Below are 18,520 nucleotides of genomic sequence, written 5' to 3'. Positions count from 1 at the left end.
TTTGTGTCTCAAATAGCTTTATTGTCCTGTGCGGATCTGTAGGCCTCGGCATGGCTACCTTCAGGGTGCAGAGGTTGTAAGCTGACTCTGAAATGAAGGACATTCAGTTGCTATTGCAAGAAGTTCAAGGAGAGTTTAAAAAGCTCCAACTTCTGTCCCCCAAGGTCGGTAAGGTTTACTGTTTGTTCCACTGCTCGGCTGCTGAGGACTGGACGTGGCTGATACCGACAGGGGTGGGCTGATGGCCGTTGCGGCTGCCACTGCCGCAGCTGCGTTCGGGGGGAGCATGGGGAAAGCCCCCGCGAAGGACAGAGGGAAGCTGTGTGCGGCTGCGGTGGCGGCTGCGGCTGCGGCATGCACGGTGGCAGAGAGGGACAAGAGAGAGGTGGAAAGAGGTGGCACACAAGGGGCAACACTGCCCGTGGCTGGCATTCGGAGGGCAGAATCTGCGTGGGCAAACGTGGCCGTGAGGAGCGCAGAGCCGTGGGCAGGAGGCACTTCTGAAGTTGTGGAGAGGCGACAAGGGGTCGACTCCGAGGTGTGGAGTCCACTGGGTTGGAGCAAGGCTGCGGGCAGATGGTGGAAGGCGGCCGCCCAGTGATGCGGATGGAGGGGATGGTGGTGGTGGGCCATGGAGGACGTCATAGCCGCCGCCTCGCGCTGGGAGGCACAAGTGCTGAGATGAGAGACGAGTCGCACCCGCAGTGGATCCGCGGAGTCCAGGCCCTCCACGGAGCTCAGGTACCTTGCCACTTCCGTTAGGCACTCTCGGAACCCGATGCTCATGAAGTCCATGGCCAGAGCGTGTGCATCAAAGTAGCCTAGAAGGGGGGCGTAGAGCAATGTGGGGGAAAGGAGAGATTGAGAGGCAGAAATGGGGTGTCGGGGGAATGACAGAATTGGGGAGAATAAAACACTCGCTGATGTCCCGCTCTCTCCTGCCGAAGATTGAAGCCGATAATCCTTTCTGAAAATATTGCCTGTTGGTTTTAATTTTTTGTTGAAGTTATTAATAAAGTGTACTTTGTGACTCACATGTGTGACAACTCTGGCAGTGCAATATGCTACAGTCGTTCTTGCGATGCAAATCACAGTGGAGGAAAAATTAAGAACATCCGAGTTTCAAACACTTCCAGAGAAAAAAATGGTGTCTCTCCTTTTGTGTTGTGGGATAGTGAAATTCCCCAGGAAACGTTTTCATGGAAATAAAGAGCTCCCGTCTCTCTGTCTCTGTCACAGGAGTTGGAGATTAAAGGGCTTATCTGAAACATCCTTACGCTCTTGGCATTTTAACAGACCAGCCAAGTGCATCTTAGCAGCTTGAGAACTTTCCTTAGAAATGTGCTAGACTCTCAATAAATGCACAAATGCTTCTTGACTCACAATGTTTTTTTATCAACAAAGTGAAAACATCTTGTCATACCCTGGATGAAAAGGTTTAATGAAAACAAGATGATTTTTTATTTAATTTTGGTTACTAATTTGAAGATCTTGTTTTTTTTGGTAAGGAATATAAGGCTGCTTTACAGATGTGAATTTACTACACTGTAATTCCTAGTTTTTCTAAAGTTCAAGTATAGATGTCCTTCATTGGTAAGCTTACTTTGTTTCTGGTACCCACCCAGGAAAAAATGTGTATTAATTGTGTAGTGTGTATGTACACACCCCCACATCTCTGGTTACTACCATAAAAATGGCTAAATCTTGGTCAGATTTATTACTAACAGATTCTCTTTCCATCCAAAGATAATATATTAGGACAGAAAATAGTAACATCTGACTATTAGAGTGCCAATTTAGAGCACAATGATAATCAGACATTTGGGGAAATGTCACCCACTTTGAATGAGTGAACTCTGGTATATACAAACATACTCTTTGCAGATTCTTTTTTATTTGCAACATTTTCGAAAGTAATTTTCAAATTAAAAGTTTAGCCTGTTTACTTTTGGTAAGTCTGTATACATGAATAAGAAATGTCACATTCAAGTAAGGTTATTTCCATCATTTACTATATTATCTTTTTAATGTTTTTGCCAACCAAAATATTACCTGTTTCATTTATCATCTATTAAAAATTAGGCTATCTTATTCTATAATCAAAGCACTTTGAAAAGTAGTAGTTACATACATTCAAAGTCCTAAAACTAGAATTCTAGTAGAAATTTGAAAGTTTAAAATGGTATCTGTGTATATATTATATAGAAACTCTATTAAGATGGAAACGAAGCAGAATAAAGCTGGTATAAGATAATATTTTAAAAGGTGGAAGGGACAAAGTAGTCAACTTCCTAGTACTTTGGCACAGTTAGCAAACAAAGCCCCTTGGATTAGGAGGAAAAGCTACTCCTAAAGAAGAGGCCTCTGTGCAAAGATTGCATACTTCAGTGCTCAGGGTTCTCTGTAGGGCTTTGGGGCTTTTGACTTCCATGAGAGGCAGAAAGAGGTAATGATTAGAGTACACAGAGTCCAGAAATCCAGAGGGACTTAGAACTTTAGGTTAATAAATCTTCTCTAGAAACTATTAAGACTGACTGCAAAGAATAAGTCAACAGAATTTACATTAGTGGCCACGGAGTTAAGTAAAATTTGTAGTTTGCCAGTTAGGCTGTGAGTCCTCCATTGCATCTTAAGGAATATATATTATGTAATTCCTACCCTATTGTTAAATGCAGAGAGATGGTGTTGAATACCTGTCTCTTATGGATGGACCTTGGGCCAACAATAGCACATGTGTCCATACCACTTCCTCTGTGCTAGAACTATTCTATGGGCTTTAAGTGAATTAACTCATAACAATCTTGTGAGGTGGACGCTATCATTATACTAATTTTACAGCTGACATAACTGGGGCTCAGAGAGGCTTAGTAATTTATCCAAGGTCACACAGCTAATAACTGGCAGAGTCAGGAATTGAAATCAGGTAACACAGACTATGCCCTTCACCACTACACTTTGAGGCAGTTGGAAGTCTGCTAGAGTTAGTCCAAATTTCCAGCTCCCTTCTTAAAGGCCACACATTCTGTGCAATGACCTCTTTAATGACCTGGCAGTCAGGCGACTTGTATGGAGCCTGCTTGGAAGTGTCTGTCCACAAACTATTCTGGGACGAATTTTAGGGCTGTTCAGGTAGCCAAGAATAGCAACTGAAATGGAACTCAGTTTTCAGAGTAAAGCCTAAGAACAATATTCCTCTTTAGAAGTACAGCTCATGCCAAATATTTGAAACCCTGATAAGAATACTTAGCCTTGTGGCTAACAATGCCAAGGGAGGTAGAGTAATTTTTCTTGCACCACAGCTAACTCAAAGAGAATCCTAACATCCTGAGATAGCAGTTGTAGAGACAGAATCCGGGGCTGGAGAGTCTCTGGAGTGCATTCTGCTAGTGTAGGCCTCAAGGTAAAGCAGTATACTTCTGTTTTAAGGCAAAGTCAAGTCATTGCCAAACTGGGCTGGATCACTGTCTTCTATGATTTAATCCAAGTCTCTTCTATTACTTAGAATGTTTATATCTTAAACCACTCTTTACTCATTCAGGACAGTTTCTTAAGAAGGCACAACCTGGGATAAGTCACACAATGTCAGCTTCTTTGTACAATGGTCCCCCCCCCCCGCCCCACCACACACACACACTTATCATCTGATACCAGTAAAAGATGGTTAACATCAGGGCTGATGTTCTACAGGTCCTATGCAATATGGACATGTAGGAGTTAAAAACTGAAATATTTCCAAACTAACTGGGAAATGACTACTTCCCTCCAATGCCTTGCCTCTGCCCTGATCTAGGACTTATGTACTATGTAGTAATAGGTTAATGCTAAGCACAGAGAGACCTCCAAGATTTAGTAGCAGCACCTAACTCCTTGTGATACCCTCTCCTTATTCAGTTGTTAAATATATTGAATAACACTCTTGACTAAGATGAATATCAAAGGCTTCTATGAAGGGTGATTATGACACCAAAAGATAAAATCAAGTATGAATGATGTATGCACAAGTGGGACATTGAAATTTGAAGGAATATTAGAGTTTTTAGGATCTCAAGTCTGTTTTTGGCATGAGATGAAAGTCTCTCTCTCAACCCCTTGATACAACTCCTCCTAAGTCAATGTCCAGTATGGAGGATATTTCTTTAGGCCCAGAGTGCCTGCTCCTATCTGCTCTCCCTAGGACCTACTCTGCTCCATTAATGGTATCCAATACAGAGGTTTACTCTGTGAACTTCAAATGTTCTTTTTACTCTAAATCCAAGAGGAACTTGTTCCTGAAAACAACAATGAAAATAATGCTAAAGTTGCTTCCTTTGGAATAGCTAAATTATTTTGAGTCCCTAGCCTTGATTTGATAATGTAGAAGGAAGAGGAGGAGGAAAAGGAAGAAGTGAAGGGAGAGAAAAAGAGAAAGAGAAAGAAAGAAAAACAGGAAGAGAAAAGGATCGCCTTTAACCCCCTGTTTATGTTTGGATGTTTGTGTGTTTGTTTTTTCTTTCTGTACAGATTCCAGCATGTGCTTCTTAAATCCCAAACAAATCTCTGACCAGTCTGCTGTGAATGAAGCCTTACTCCCACAGTATTATGAAAGCAAACACAAGCCCAGGGTCAAGTGCTTCTTTTGTTCCAGAAGTTCTTTCCCACGAGTTCAATCCCGCCATTAGCATTGATTTCCACAGCTTTAATCTGGGACCGCCTATCTCAGCTTGTTAAAGAACTGTTCAACTATGACTTCCTTACAACGTTGGGGGGGGGGGAATGAAAAGAGAAAGGTAGAAAGGGGGAGAAGATGAAGTCACCTACTTACCTTTGCCTCCCGTTGCCTGAAGCATCTTCAAATGATCCACTGTCATTTGCAATATTTCAGCTTTTTCTAACTTTGCAGATCCCTTCATAAACAAAATACATAGTCTCATTAGTCCTATGAAAACTAATTTGGAACATTATACATTGACTTTAACATTACTATTTCAATTTTTCCTCTCAGTAGAAAATTCCAACTTTAATTTTGTGACAGAAAGCTATGCATTCTTTTCAAACTTTACATGACAGCACTATGATGTAGTACGAATGACACGTTTGCCATTTAAAATTTTAAAAGCTAAAAAGAAGGCAAAATAAATAATTTATTATCAGAATAATTAAACTCCTAAGATAACGCCACAAAAACCATTTCAAATGCAAAAATCTCTAACTTTGCATTAAACTTCTAATCTGATTAATAATATATTTTAGTATGACATGCATATTCAATAGTCTTATGTAATGCTGAAGTCTAGATGAACTGAATAGTTGTATAACTCTGGAAGATTAGGAGATAGGATTTTAGCAAATTATTGTGAAAAGAAGATTTTTCAAAAATAGAAAATCTGAATAAGACCTTAGGGGTATTTCATACTAGACCACAGGTAAGCAGGTCCAAAAATAAGAAAGGGAAGACTTTTAAGAATGTTTTTCCTCCAATAACTACCAGCAGGTGTCACTGTGAAGTCCAAGATCATAAACAAGAAGAAATAATTTACTATTTATCTGGGAAGCATGATAAACACTTAAGGATTTTTGAAACTTTTAAAATAGTTCTCAGTGAAAATATCTTGAAAAAAATTTTTACGTTCCTCCTTTACCCTTTTAAAATAAGGCAACCTCTAGAAACCAACCAAAATACAAACAAACCATCTCTATCTGTCTCAGGGGGCTGTGGTGGTTTCTAATTTCCTGAAAGAGAAATATAATAAGTATACCAATTTTTTTTTTTGGAAAAAAGATACTAAAGATTATTTCAGGTTCCTATACTTTACTTGTTTTGTGAAAATTATCAGCACTCGGGACACAGTGAGAGTGCCAGAGTTATTTACTCTCCTGAATACTCTTCTAATCATATTGTGACAGAGCCAGCTCACTATGGTTGGTAGCTAAGCTCTGCGAAAGGGAAAGTTCATGTTTATGGTAACTAACTACCAAACAACTGAGGTTTGCATTTAAGGTTCATTTTAAGTCAACATTTAAGAAAACAAAAAAAATCTAACAAATCAAGAAAAAAAAAATCACCGAACTGCTCCTTACAACCGTAGACATGTCAATACTCTAAACTTAAAAACCATCATTGATTGCTGGCATTTTCATTTGCAGCCTATGGTCACTGAAAATGCTACTAATCCAAACTACAGTTTCCACATTACATTTAGCTTATTAAAGACAGTATCAGCATATAGACTGGGTGTCTTTTTTTGACTTAAAAATGTACAGTCAATACTATATTAACCTTGTACTTCTGTCACTATTCAACCTTTATGTAAGCAGTTTCAGTGAATGTGACGAATAATTGAAACTAGAGTTTCTGGATAATTTCCAAGGGCTTTGGAGGGCTTGTTTTATAATGTTTATGTATTCATGAAGTAAACAACAAAATGGAATAAACAAACAACTGCTGCCTTATATACTATTTGAATTAAACTGAAAGTATTTTCAACAAGGACACGCTGTCATATCCTTTGAAGGAGCTCTTAGAAATCTGTGCCATTAGCCATCGCGGTAGGAAGAGAAACAACTTTTCTAAAACAACAAAGGAAGATTTAAACATTTGGCTTTCTATTTTTCTAAGTGTACAAAATCTTTTTTTTTTTTGTAAAGGCATATTCAAACTATGAAAAGGAACATTTATGACTAATTTGATTTTTACCAACTTTCCAAAAAGATGTCCCAAATCAAACATCATTCGATTAGCCCAGGGATTAAAAATGAAAGCAAGTGGTTTGGTAAATAAATTTTATTAGTAGCATTATTTAGGAAGTAGAGCTAGAGATGTTACTTCCTGAGCTTTGGTTATTTCCCATAAAAAAGATTACTTTTTTTTTTTAACAGTTTGAGAAAAAATATTTCACATATGATTTTTTTTTTTAATACTACATGTAGCATAGTTTTAAACAAAACCACTACTGGTATTCATAGAAAGAAAAGAGAAAGGATTAACATTGTTACCCTTAAGGGGAAAATAAGCTAAAGAATGGAAATGTTTTTCAACTTCATGATGGATTATGTTTTTAATAGTTTTGCCACAAGAAAGCATTTTATTGAAATAGCTGCTCTGTGCTAGATCAGGGCACATACACCATTATTTTAATGAGCCTTAACAAGAACCCACATTCCCAGATGAGGGAATCAGATTGTTTCAGCTTTTTTTTGGTGGGGGGATCTGGATAGGAGAAACTTACTTGTTTTTCAAAAGCCGTTGGCACCAGTCGTCTCAATTCAGATAAACTGTTATTTATCCGATCCCGACGCCTTTTCTCTATAATCTATCCCAAAGAAAGCAAAATAACCAAAGAGTATGAATACACAAATGATAAAATTACTTCAGTGGAAAAATACAACTGTTCCACATTAGGCTGGATTACATGAAATGAAGAGAAAAAAAATCACATACCCCTCTCCTTTTCTTTCTGGCCATAATCTGAGATGTTGTTGTTGGAGAATTCGATCTAATCACAGAGCTAGTACTTTGCCTATGAAATAGGAAGAGCAGGTCAGGTGCTGCGTTAACATAACAATCCTTTCTTAGAGATACTTAGTGGCACCCATTAAATATCCAGAGGATTCCACAGTTCAAGTCTGTGTTACTTTATTCTTAGTTCTTGCTTCACTCTTAACAGACTTTCCTTTCAGCCTTTCTGCCTCTTTTCAGGTAGGAATTATGTGTTATTTAAGAAAAGGATTTTTACTGGGACTCCAGATGCTAAATCCATTGGTGAAATGTCATCGAACTTTTACTTTAGTTTCCCAGTGAAAGAATCACTAGGGTGAGAAGTTAGATATTCATATTTCCTAGTTTCACTCATATATATTTTAAAGTCCATCTCCTCTAACAGCATCCCTTTTCTTCCTTCTTATCAGGCATACTGAACAAATTAGTATCACTTTTTAAAATTAAATAAGTGTTAAGCACTACTGTCAAACAGATATACAATCATTATACCTCCAACTGTTGTCCCTGGGTGCAATTGTTAAAATAAACAGAAGTTATCTTATTATTTCAAAATTTCAGTTAGTCATTATCTTACTACAGAAAAAATTGACAGATCTGATGTTGTATATACCAACATTCCAAAAAGTATGTTCTAAGTTAAATATACCACTGAGAAGGAAATTAAAATTAGGCTTACTATTAGGTAAAGGTTTTATTTGAAAATGAAAACTGTAGGTGTCTCTCAGCCTTCAATCTCAGCTTAAACCTCTAGCAACTGCAATCTACTTTGAGTTTACTAATGAAAAAAATTTTTATATCAAAAGTTCAATCAAAGAATTATTTGATTCCCAAATTTTTATAATACTTTCTAGTTTGTATCTGTTTCTTTTCACAATTCGTGGATACTATACTTCTTTATGTTCTCAAATTTTCCAAATTCTTGTTATTTGTTCTTATTCACTTTAGAAGTGTTGCACACATCAGGTTATTACCTCACCTTCTCACTTCTGTATCTTATTTCTGATTTAACTGTCCCCCTCATTTTCACTTTTTCTCTGCTGGTTTCACCTTTCACATGACATCTTCCGTTTTTTTTTTTTCAGACCTCACTTCTTAAGATGACACACACTTTAATAATGATATATTTGAAACGTTGCAAACGTTTCACCTTAATGACTTTGCTCTTGGTGTCATCAGGCCTTGGCTTCTACGTGTTAGAATAACAATATGAAAGAAAAACTGTTTTCCAAAGGCAGGGAAAAATTCCCCGTTTGAGAGACAGCTGCAGTTAAATAATTAAGGTGCTTCTGGGGACAACAATTAGAAGCAATTATCATTTGACCCTCCTTGGCTCTAAAATGTCTCAGTAATCTCCCTCTGTCACAGGAAAGTGGAGGTCTGGCTTCTGTGATCACGACGCCAATCTTTTCCAGACTTGAGAACAAGCAGTCAAAGAAACGATGCCCTATCCGATCTTTACATCAGTCACTCTCTGCTAGAGCGTCTGCCCAATCACACACTATCATCCTGCAAATCTCATCCTACTTAGCCTTGACATCGCAGATCGGTTTAATTTCTCCAAAAAAGCAAATCGTGATTTTAGCTTCTCTAAAAATTAAAAATCAAATTGTTCGTATGTTAAGAGTATCCCAAATACAGTTTCAGTGGCGGGGGCGTCGCCGGCCACCCGGACGTGCCTGCCCTTGCGCCCGGTGCTGACAGCCAACTCCTGAACTCTTCCTTTCAGACGCGTCTCCCATCATCGCCGCCCCACCCCTACAGTGAAAAGCGACATCCCTCGCCCCACCCCGACCTACGCTCTGCGAGCGCCCACCACTCAAAGTTTTTCGGTCAAAACTTCCCTCTCATCTTCCTGCTGGGAAGAGAAGCCTCAGGACTTCCAAAGAGCAGCTCGTGCACAAAACTCTCCTACACCCTCGGGCTCCCACCAGCTCCCTCCAAGCCCGCGCTCACCCTGAGTAATTGTTTTCGCTCCCCACGTCGATGGTCTCGTCCATGTCGCTCTCGGAGGTCGTCTCCTCGCAAGGGCGCTTCATCGCGGCGAAACCAAGGACCCGGAGTGGGGCACAGCACCCTCCCCGCCGGCCCCTTCCTTCCCTCCCCGGGCTTCGGAGGCGCGGCTCCCCCGGCGGCAAGCTCGGCTCCTGGAGGCTCTTTCCCACGCCGCTACCCTGCTCGCCGCAAGAGCCGGCGCCGGCCACGCCCCCCGGCTCGGGCGGGGCCTCCTCCCCCCCCCAAGCGCCCAGGCCCGGGCCTCCCCCAGGTCACCGCCTCCTCGGTGGTCGGCGTGGCTCGCGATTGGCTGGGGCGAGGGGGCGGGGCCGAGCTCTCCAATGCCCGCCTCGAGGTTCGAGCGGAGGCGTGGGAACGCGGCCACGGACCTGCGACCGGGAGCTGGCGCGGGCGGGCGGGAGAGACCGCGGCGAGCGTGAGCGCGGGCTGGCTAACTCCTATTCTGGAAGCGCGGGGACGCGGCGGGGCGGGCGGGCGAGGGGCGGGCTCCGAGCCTCGGCTTTCCGCCCTCCTCCGCGCGCCGCCGTCTCACCCCTGAAGTTTCAGTCCTGTGTTTAAAGAATAACCCCAAGCGCGTGGCTAAGTGTGCGCGAGCGCGTGTGACGTCGGGAGGCGCCGTGGCTTATCCGAAACGCCCCACTTGGCTGCCCCTTGTCTGGACCAAAACTGCTGACTGGCTGACCCGAGCGGTCATATTTGTTTTCTGGGGCTTTTGAAAACCTTAAATCAAAGTTGCTTTTCTCTCTGACAATTCCCAAGGCTACCTCCGCGGCCTCTGGGCTATGGACAGATAAAGACGGGAGTTTCCCGGACCAGGTACTTAACCGCTGGCGGTCGGAGGGTCTGAGAGGTCCGCCACGAAACGATTTCCAATTTGTATACATCAATTATTTCCATTTGGTCTTCGGCCACAGGCACTGTGGATAGTAGATCCCGCTGAGTACACATGGGGCTGGAGATGTGTCTACTATGAGGGCAGGAAGGACTAGAGCAATGATGCGGGTATTTCAGTACACAATTTTAGTAGGTTTTCAAGTTTGAGTGTTTGGAGCTTGGAATATGCAGATAATTGCTTGAGTTCTCCCTCCAGTCCCAGTGGCGTGTTGCAGTCGCAGCTCTAGAGTTAATTAGAATCCAGGGCGTGAAGATTTCGCGCTCGGAAATTGAATTTGTTTTCCAAAGTACTATTTCGTGTCCAACAGTTCTTGGAGCAATGGAAAACTTGGGTTATATGAAACTCTAGCTGTATTTTCAAATTCAAACATGTTTTCAAGCCGCGTTTTCTCTCCACATTCTGTGGGACTTTTGAACTGGCTACGACACTGTGCCTCTGCGAGGCCAGTAATTGAAACCCAGCCGGGAAAGCCGAGGTCTGCTCGCCGGCCACCGCGCGGCTGTACCCGGAGACGGCCGGCAGGCTGGTTGGGATCCCGCCTGAAACTCCACACCTCACGGAGACAGCTGCGTGCTTAGTGGAGAAAAACCTCTGAAAAACGGGGCGCCTGTCAACAACCACAACCCTGGGTCACGGATGGGTTCATATCTCTCTGGGGATCTGCTAGGGCGTCCCTTTGACGCCCCTTTCTTTCTGCACATAAGACCCGAGCTGGTTAGGCAGGAGAAGGGGGAAAGGATACGACGTGAAAAGATGGGACCGGGCGGGATTTGGGCTAGGGGAGTATGAGGAGGAGTCGGGCCTGCGCTAAGGACCTGTAGCCAGCAGGTTAAACTCACATTAAGGTACAAAACCCCGTCCCAACTCGCCCCCATTCCTTTTGTGCGGTCCCCACTGCGGTGCCTTCAATAACCGTGTGAACAGAAACCCGAGACGTTTCATCCTGACTTCTGAAACTTAACCCCGGGCAAATCACTTACTCGGCGAAGGCCGAGCAAGGCCTGGTGAGGCTAGATAGGGTTTGGGCAGGACGGCTTGGAGCACGGGGGCGGTGAACCCCAGTTCTGCTGTCAGCTTCAGGGCGGGTGCACAGCCCGCGCGGGGTTCGGAGGCTCTGCTTGGCTGTAGCGCTGGCTATCTGGGCACGCTGAGCCAGGCAGAACTGTCTCCTGCCCCGACACCGTCCTGACTCCGGGTCCCTGCAATCCTGCTGACCGGGATCCCGAAGCGCTCCGGTAGTCCGCCCCACTTCCCAGGCCGGAGCGCCCTTGGTTGTTAGGTCACGGTCACAGGTGAACGCGCCGCGATGGACCAGGTGCGAACTCGACCTTCACAATTATGGTGAGGGTTGCAGGATTTTCTGAAAGTGGATGCCTACAGGTACAATTCAAGTTTGCCACGAGAGCAATTAGCGGGCGCTTCCTAACGCCGGAGGCTAAACCTCGGATCATCCTTGAAAAAAAAGTCCAAGAATTCTTTATCCCTCTACTAGTGTATTTAATTACAATGATTGCTAAAAGATTGCAAAGAGGGAAATGATTTGCTTGCAATAAAGTAGCAAGTGGTTAAAGTTTTTCCATATTTGTCTTTTAAGACTTAACCGCTGTACTATGTTATAAAGAAAAATATAGCAAGGGTATTCAAAAGCACACACGGATTTAATATTGTTTAAAAATAATTTTTAAGCAAAAAGTCCCGTTTTTAAAAGTGTTTAAAACAGTGCATGGTACATAGTAAACTCAGTGTAAGTCTGTTAAGTGACAAACATATATGGCTAAAGAGCTGAGCCTTTTGAACACTATCAAGAGAATATGTTTATTTACTGCAAATAACTTCATAGCAATTAGGGAGCACGAGATTTTTCCTTCAGATCTTTTACATCTCTCAGGTATTCCATTTACCTATCCCCTGGTTAAGCGCCTATCCCCTGAAAGTGCCTTCTTAGGTCGGAAAGAGAAACCCAGGCAGGAAGCTCATTAAAAGCGCCCCAGCAGACTTATAAAAGATTGTGGATTGGAGGTGGGGAGTGGGGTGAGGTGATGTAGGGGTGGCGCAAGCCGAGCTAAAGAAAAGAGTGGGGATGAGAGAACGGAGGGATTTCAAGCCTCATCACCCCTCTGCGACATCCTTTTCAGCGAAAGTTGGTTGCAGGCTTACTGAGAGCGGGGGCAGAGGAAAAAATGTCCGCGGGCAGAGCAAACTGAAGTTCTTTCCTTTCTTTTATTTTTAAAGATTTGTACTGTGAGTCAATTAGACTGAAAGATACCAGTGACTTTCTTAGAAATGAAATGCCATTAGAACAGAAAGCCCGGAAGGACAGGTCTAAAGAGAATAGAAGAGGGAAGACTCAGTTTTCCCCCCTGAAGTTGGCCATCTCACCTACTTTTGCCATTTAACTCTCTTAAAGACGTGAGAGTGAGATGTTGAATGCAGAGATCTGGAAATACAAAATTCTATGGTTTTCCTTCTGACTCTTACCCCACCCATTTAATATAAAGTTACAGTTTTTGCACCTGTTATTGATAAGTTTGGCTATCTTGATCAAGTCTTGTCCCCCAAATTTTGAATTTTGTTTCGCAAACTAATGAAGTAATTGCTTCACTATAATTCTAAAACACCCATGCAGCATTTTGGGAATGTGCTGGGGATCTTTTTTTTTTTTATTTCCCTTGGTCTGCTTTTTTTCTTCATTAGAGCCTTCTAATTTTTCAAGACCAATTGTCACACTGCGTTATTGTTGGTCCTCTGAATCCATTGAGATGCTGCTTCAATCACTTAAAAAACGTTGGCCACTCTGGTGTTTGGTTGGCTCAGAAAATCACCAAAGCACAAGACCGTTTTAAAAAATGTTTTAGTTTCTCAGTGAAATAAAAGCAGCTCTGTTATTTGAGACCTTTATGTTAGTCTGAGAAGCCTAAGTGCACACAGTGCAATGTTTGGCCCCAGCTGAAATATTATAGTTATTTGCTAGGCATTTTCTTGCAAAAGGAGAACAAACAGGTTGCTCTGAGAATTGTTAATCTATTTGCAATTGCTGGGCCAGGTGACAAGCGTGTGGGTATCTGGGGGCAGCCTTGTTGGGCTGCCTTCCCTGACTACAAAGCTATTGTGAGCTGGCAATGCCTTACAATGTATGAGAATGCTGTGCCCTAGGCCTGGAGGCCAAGGGCAAGATTCTTGTAAATTTCAATACCTTTCCCAACATCAGGCTGGCAGCAGGCAGGCCAACCTAGGGTCACTGACACTATTTGCAAGCCAGTAAAGCAAGACAAAGCTGAAAGCAAGGGTAAATTTAGATCTACCAACCTTGAAATCACAGCTAAAAGAGAGCTGCTTCACCAGTGAACAGTTTTTCCTGCCTGGTCAGCCACACAAAATGCATGGTATTTCTTGGGTTGCCCCAGTCGGTGCTACTTAATCATTACATCAGAAACTTCAAGGAAGGAAATCTAAGACCCAAATTTCCCCTTTCTGGAAGTTAGGATGTTTAAATCAATCTCTGTTGTTAAAGAGTAATTTATTTTAAAACTTTTATTTCATGGTGTTATTAATGCTTAGACCATGCCCCAAAATGAAGAGTAGTTTAATTTCAGGACCCTTAGGAAGAGAGTCATGTAAGCAATAACTAGTTTCCATACCCCCCTAAGCAATGATCAGAGTACTTACTGAATTAACTGGACTTTTTGTGGGGAGTTATATTGATGTTGGCAGGCTTTTCTTTTAAGAGAATTTTTTTAAATTTCTATTTTATTGAAGTTGGTTTGAGAGATAGATTTCTTCCCCCTCTCTTAAGGACACAATGGAATATATTCACTTTTCTTATGGCAATGTTCTTTGGACTAACTATATACTTATCCACTAGAATAATGCCTGGCACATAGTAGGTGTACAATAAATGGTTTGGAGTGCATTTGTTGAAATTAATAAACTCTCTTCTTCCTTCTGTATATAGAATTTGCATACATTTGAATAATAAAATAGAAATAAGCAATCATGAACTAAAAGTTTACAGAAAGATACAGAGACTATGCGTAAGTATCAGCAGGAGAATTTACTGTGAATGGGCCTTAAGTCCAGCCCTGAGCTTACTGGCAGCCACATCAGAAGAGAAACTTAGCGAGTTTTCTAGTTCTTATAATTAGAAAAGAGAAAGCACATTGTTTTTCAAAAAAGAAAAACTTTACCTAGCCACTAAATTCTAAAAGAACTTCGTGCTTGCCTTGTATGTAGACTTTTACAAATTTATTTTGATTATTGAAAACAATTACTTCATCTAAAAATCTCTCCCCTGTAACTCTACTAATTATAACATGAGAAATAGCATTCACACTATGCATAAATGAAGACAATAGTTTACCTCCTAATAGCTGAATGAGCCATTCACTAAGCTGTCAAGATTAATTAATTGACAGTAATAGGACCAGTGTCTCACCAAGTTCCAAAAATGTGGATTCTCTGTAGGAAAGTTTCTGCTTTCCGATTCAGAAAAAATTTGAAGTCGAAGATTCCTGAATCTGCGTGGTTGGTATTACTTGATGAAAGTGAAAGAAAGAGAGAGTCTCTACAGTTTTCTGATCTATCAAGTGCTGTGGAAATTTTAAAGAATAAAATCTATATTTGCCTGTAGAATGCAAATGAACATTTATTTCTTTTTTTTACATTTTTATTAGATGTGTGCACATTTATGCCCTTATCTGCTTATTTTTAAACTAGTAGGTGACTTTCTAGGGGAAAAAATCTTCAGGGATTGGAAACAAAAACTTGCTAATTTTAGATTCACTGTGGAACAAATACAGACTAATTTTGGACTTTCGTGTTTTACCAACTTGTTGAAATATATAATTTATAGGAAACTTAGAAAAACAGCAAGATACTTTTCCTAGCCAGGGTTAGATCGGTTCTACCAAACAAGAGTCTGACTAGACTTTTCTTGATTTACCCTTGAAAATAATTTTATAATAATGTATCAGGAATATTGGACTGGAAACTTTTAAAGTTAGATTTTGGTCTTGAGTAATAGCTCATCCATTTCTAGGGAACGAATGTTTTACTACTATAAAGTAAATTATATTAGTTGTTTGTGAGGAATTGCAGTGTTCCTCAGGGCCATGCTGTCTCTTTGGAAACAGAATGTTATGCTGCTTAACGGAGCAGCCATGCTCCGCTGTAGGGTGGAGAAGGGCAGTGTACTGTGTCTTGAATATGTAAAAAAGCACACTGTGTTTCCATAGCACTTTTAATCTAAGAATCCTAGGGCACTATTGAATCATGAATCAAAACCCACAGCACTGCAAAATTGACTTGTCGAGGCTAAAGTAACTATCTCAACAGGAATAGAAGTCTAAAAATAGAATCCAAAATACAAATAGAATATAGAAGATAAATGCACGTACATATGTATGTATGTGGGTGTATGTGTGTATATCCAGCTATAAGTAGATGAAACTATATGTAGATAGATATAAAAGGCACAAAATAATGAAAGGTTTTATAATTGATGGGATTTGATTGTTAATATATACGAGCCTATGGTGTTAATAATATCTGGCCCGGTCCAGTAACTAAGTCAGAGAAGAGATTGCTGCATTTTATGATTAAATAACCATTTGCAAAATGGAGTTTATAAATTTTGTGTACTTTGTATAACTTCTCTATTTTTAGAAATTGCATCCATTGTATTTCAGTTTTATTACTGAAATATCTTAAGTTTTGTCTATTGTTTACATCTTAAATAAGGCTCTTTAGGCAGTTTTAAAAATGTAGATCCTTCCGAAAACAGACTTTAGCATATATTAAAGCTCTTGGTTTAATGGAAAGAAGATGATTATGCTATAGGGCTGGGAGAGTGATATTTTTTGGTGTTCAAGTGGAATACCTGAAAAATTATGTCGTCTTTGCATGAACTCATGCAATATTGGTAAATTGGTACCTAAATACTTGTATGGGTAGATTCTAGTTGAGATAATAAAGTTTCGAACACAATTTTAAATTGGAAAGTTGTAAAAGCAAATTTCTTTAGAATGCAAATTGGGAAAAGAGTGTCCATACACTTTGTTTTTAGTAAAAAATGGAGCTGTAGAACTAATAGAAATATCACAGTGGGGACTGTGACTCCATAAACATAACTGGGGTCATGGGGGATGATCTAAAAATGAAACCAAAGAATCTGTGGATAGAGATCCTTGACAGAACTGTCCATGTGTTAACTTGAAAGTAATAAAGCTAATTTTCATTATTCATGGCTTGATTTTTTTTCAGACCATGCCTCTCATTCATTCGTTCATTCTCATTTGCCGGGCACTAAAATATCGGACACCTACTTTGAACGAGGCTTCCTGCTGAGCAAAGTGAACAATAAATGCTGAACAAGACTGAATTCCTGCTGTCAGAAAATAGCAGGGGAAATGATATGGGAGTCTAAATACAAACAACTGTTATACAAGATAGGATGTATGCAGGCCAAAGGAAACAGAAAATGACATGCTACGGGCACATAGAGAGACTGGTTTTCAAAAGGACAGTTCACTAGTGGTAGCTCCAACATTTTTGTATAGGGTTAGAGGCAGCAATCCTGCTGGAAGGGTGGGGGTGGCCCCCCAGTTTTTATTTTCAAGGTCCATTTACCATTTTTTCTGGTGTTCAAGTGGAATACCTGAAAAATTACATCCCCTTTGCATGAATTCTTAGTGTACTATTTGTGATTAGATATTATATTTATTGAGCAATATTTATGTTATTCTTCTTAAACATTATGGGAAAGAGATATTAAGGGAAAAAGAGGTGTTGGAGCAGGGCCTTGAAGGACATACCGAATAAGGTAGGGTTTTATATATACTTTCCTGGAAAGGAACCAGCATTGCAAAGATACACAAAGGCTGAGATGCAAGTGATTCTTAGGCAAGGAAGTGTTATTCTTGACTGGAGTGACTGAAATGGAAGGAGAAGGAGCAGAGGGTAGAGAGTTGTCTTGGGAAAATGAGTTAGGCTACAGGCAAATCACAGAGGAGCTTGAGTTCTGCGATGGGTATCTTCTTGAATTCATTTGAGAGCTACTGGAGGTTTGTAAGACAAGCGATGTGTTCAGAGCTATGATTCATTAGCTATGCTTGTTCAGTCTAGTGAAGTTTGTTTCCTGTTCTGGTTGTCACGAATTCAAATTGAAAGCATTACAGTAGAACAAATACTTCAAGATAATTTGTAACTGGAATTTTTGATATTCCTTGTTTCTCAGCGCAAGTCATCTAACTACTGGAAGAACATCGTCAAGTGGGACTGACGGTTGACTCAACACTTGGGAAGCCCATTGCTTTTAATTGAAATTGCTTGAGTTTACTTAACATGACCCAATTTATATGAAAAAAAAGAAAACATGTTCACTGCCTGCTCTGTGGAGCATTCACATAATTATGCCAAGACTTGCACATCAGTATTTACAGAGTTGTTTTAAAATCTGCCATGTCATAATTAAAATCAGCACATGGTTCTACTCTTGATGATTAAGAGAACTTTTTAAAGTGAGATTTTCAGCTTCATTGACTTCAAAGTAATACATAGAACATGAACACTGCTAGGTATCTCCGGACTTATCCAGATTAAATACTTGCAGTGAAAGATTGAGCTGTGATTCTTTCCTGCTATTTTCTTACTGAAAGAAATAGGTTACAGTTAGCCGTCCACAGGGGACCATAAATAAACCTTCAAGGATTTTACAACTGAGGTGTCATTCAATTATTTTTTTGTCGCATAAAGTTACATCCTTCCCTAAAAGGCCTTGTTGAAATGAAAGTAACTTGCGTTTAAATATTAAATGTTCAATCAGTAAAAAATAGTGATGTTTAACAAGGAAATTTCAGACAGCCTTAAATTGTTATTTTCTTCTAGTCACTCCATCACACATGAGATAAAAACGAGGCTCCTATTAGTCAGTAAAAGTTAAGGGGGGTATTGTCAAATCAGGGCAGCTATTCTGCAGTGCCTCGAACTTCTTGTCTGAAATTACTTTATTTCCAGCTTTAATCTGTTGATCAGACACCTTTAATCCATTCATCAGTCACCTACTTAGCTCTTTAGGGAATCCAAAAGCAGCGTGATAAGCAATTCTTGGCCATTGGGGAGTTTACTGTCCAGAGAATACA

At 40.7% G+C, this 18,520-nt stretch overlaps 1 protein-coding gene across 1 annotated transcript; it reads right to left on the bottom strand.

Annotated features, from left to right (window-relative positions):
* HEY2 (hes related family bHLH transcription factor with YRPW motif 2) lies at positions 1-9,542 on the bottom strand. The gene is made up of 5 exons (XM_003781644.2): positions 9,431-9,542; positions 7,418-7,496; positions 7,206-7,289; positions 4,802-4,883; positions 1-821 (listed from the first exon to the last, which is right to left on the bottom strand). The coding sequence occupies exons 1-5, from the start codon at positions 9,511-9,513 to the stop codon at positions 136-138; spliced, it is 1,014 nt and encodes a 337-aa protein (XP_003781692.1). The 5' UTR covers positions 9,514-9,542; the 3' UTR covers positions 1-135.
* Positions 9,543-18,520: the final 8,978 nt, after the last annotated feature.

The sequence above is a fragment of the Otolemur garnettii genome, unplaced genomic scaffold, assembly GCF_000181295.1.
Source record: "Otolemur garnettii isolate 467f Iridium unplaced genomic scaffold, OtoGar3 scaffold00002, whole genome shotgun sequence".
In the NCBI taxonomy this organism is placed as follows: Eukaryota; Metazoa; Chordata; class Mammalia; order Primates; family Galagidae; genus Otolemur; species Otolemur garnettii.
Note: the sequence above shows the minus strand (reverse complement) of the source record. Positions and strands in the feature narration are given on the sequence as shown.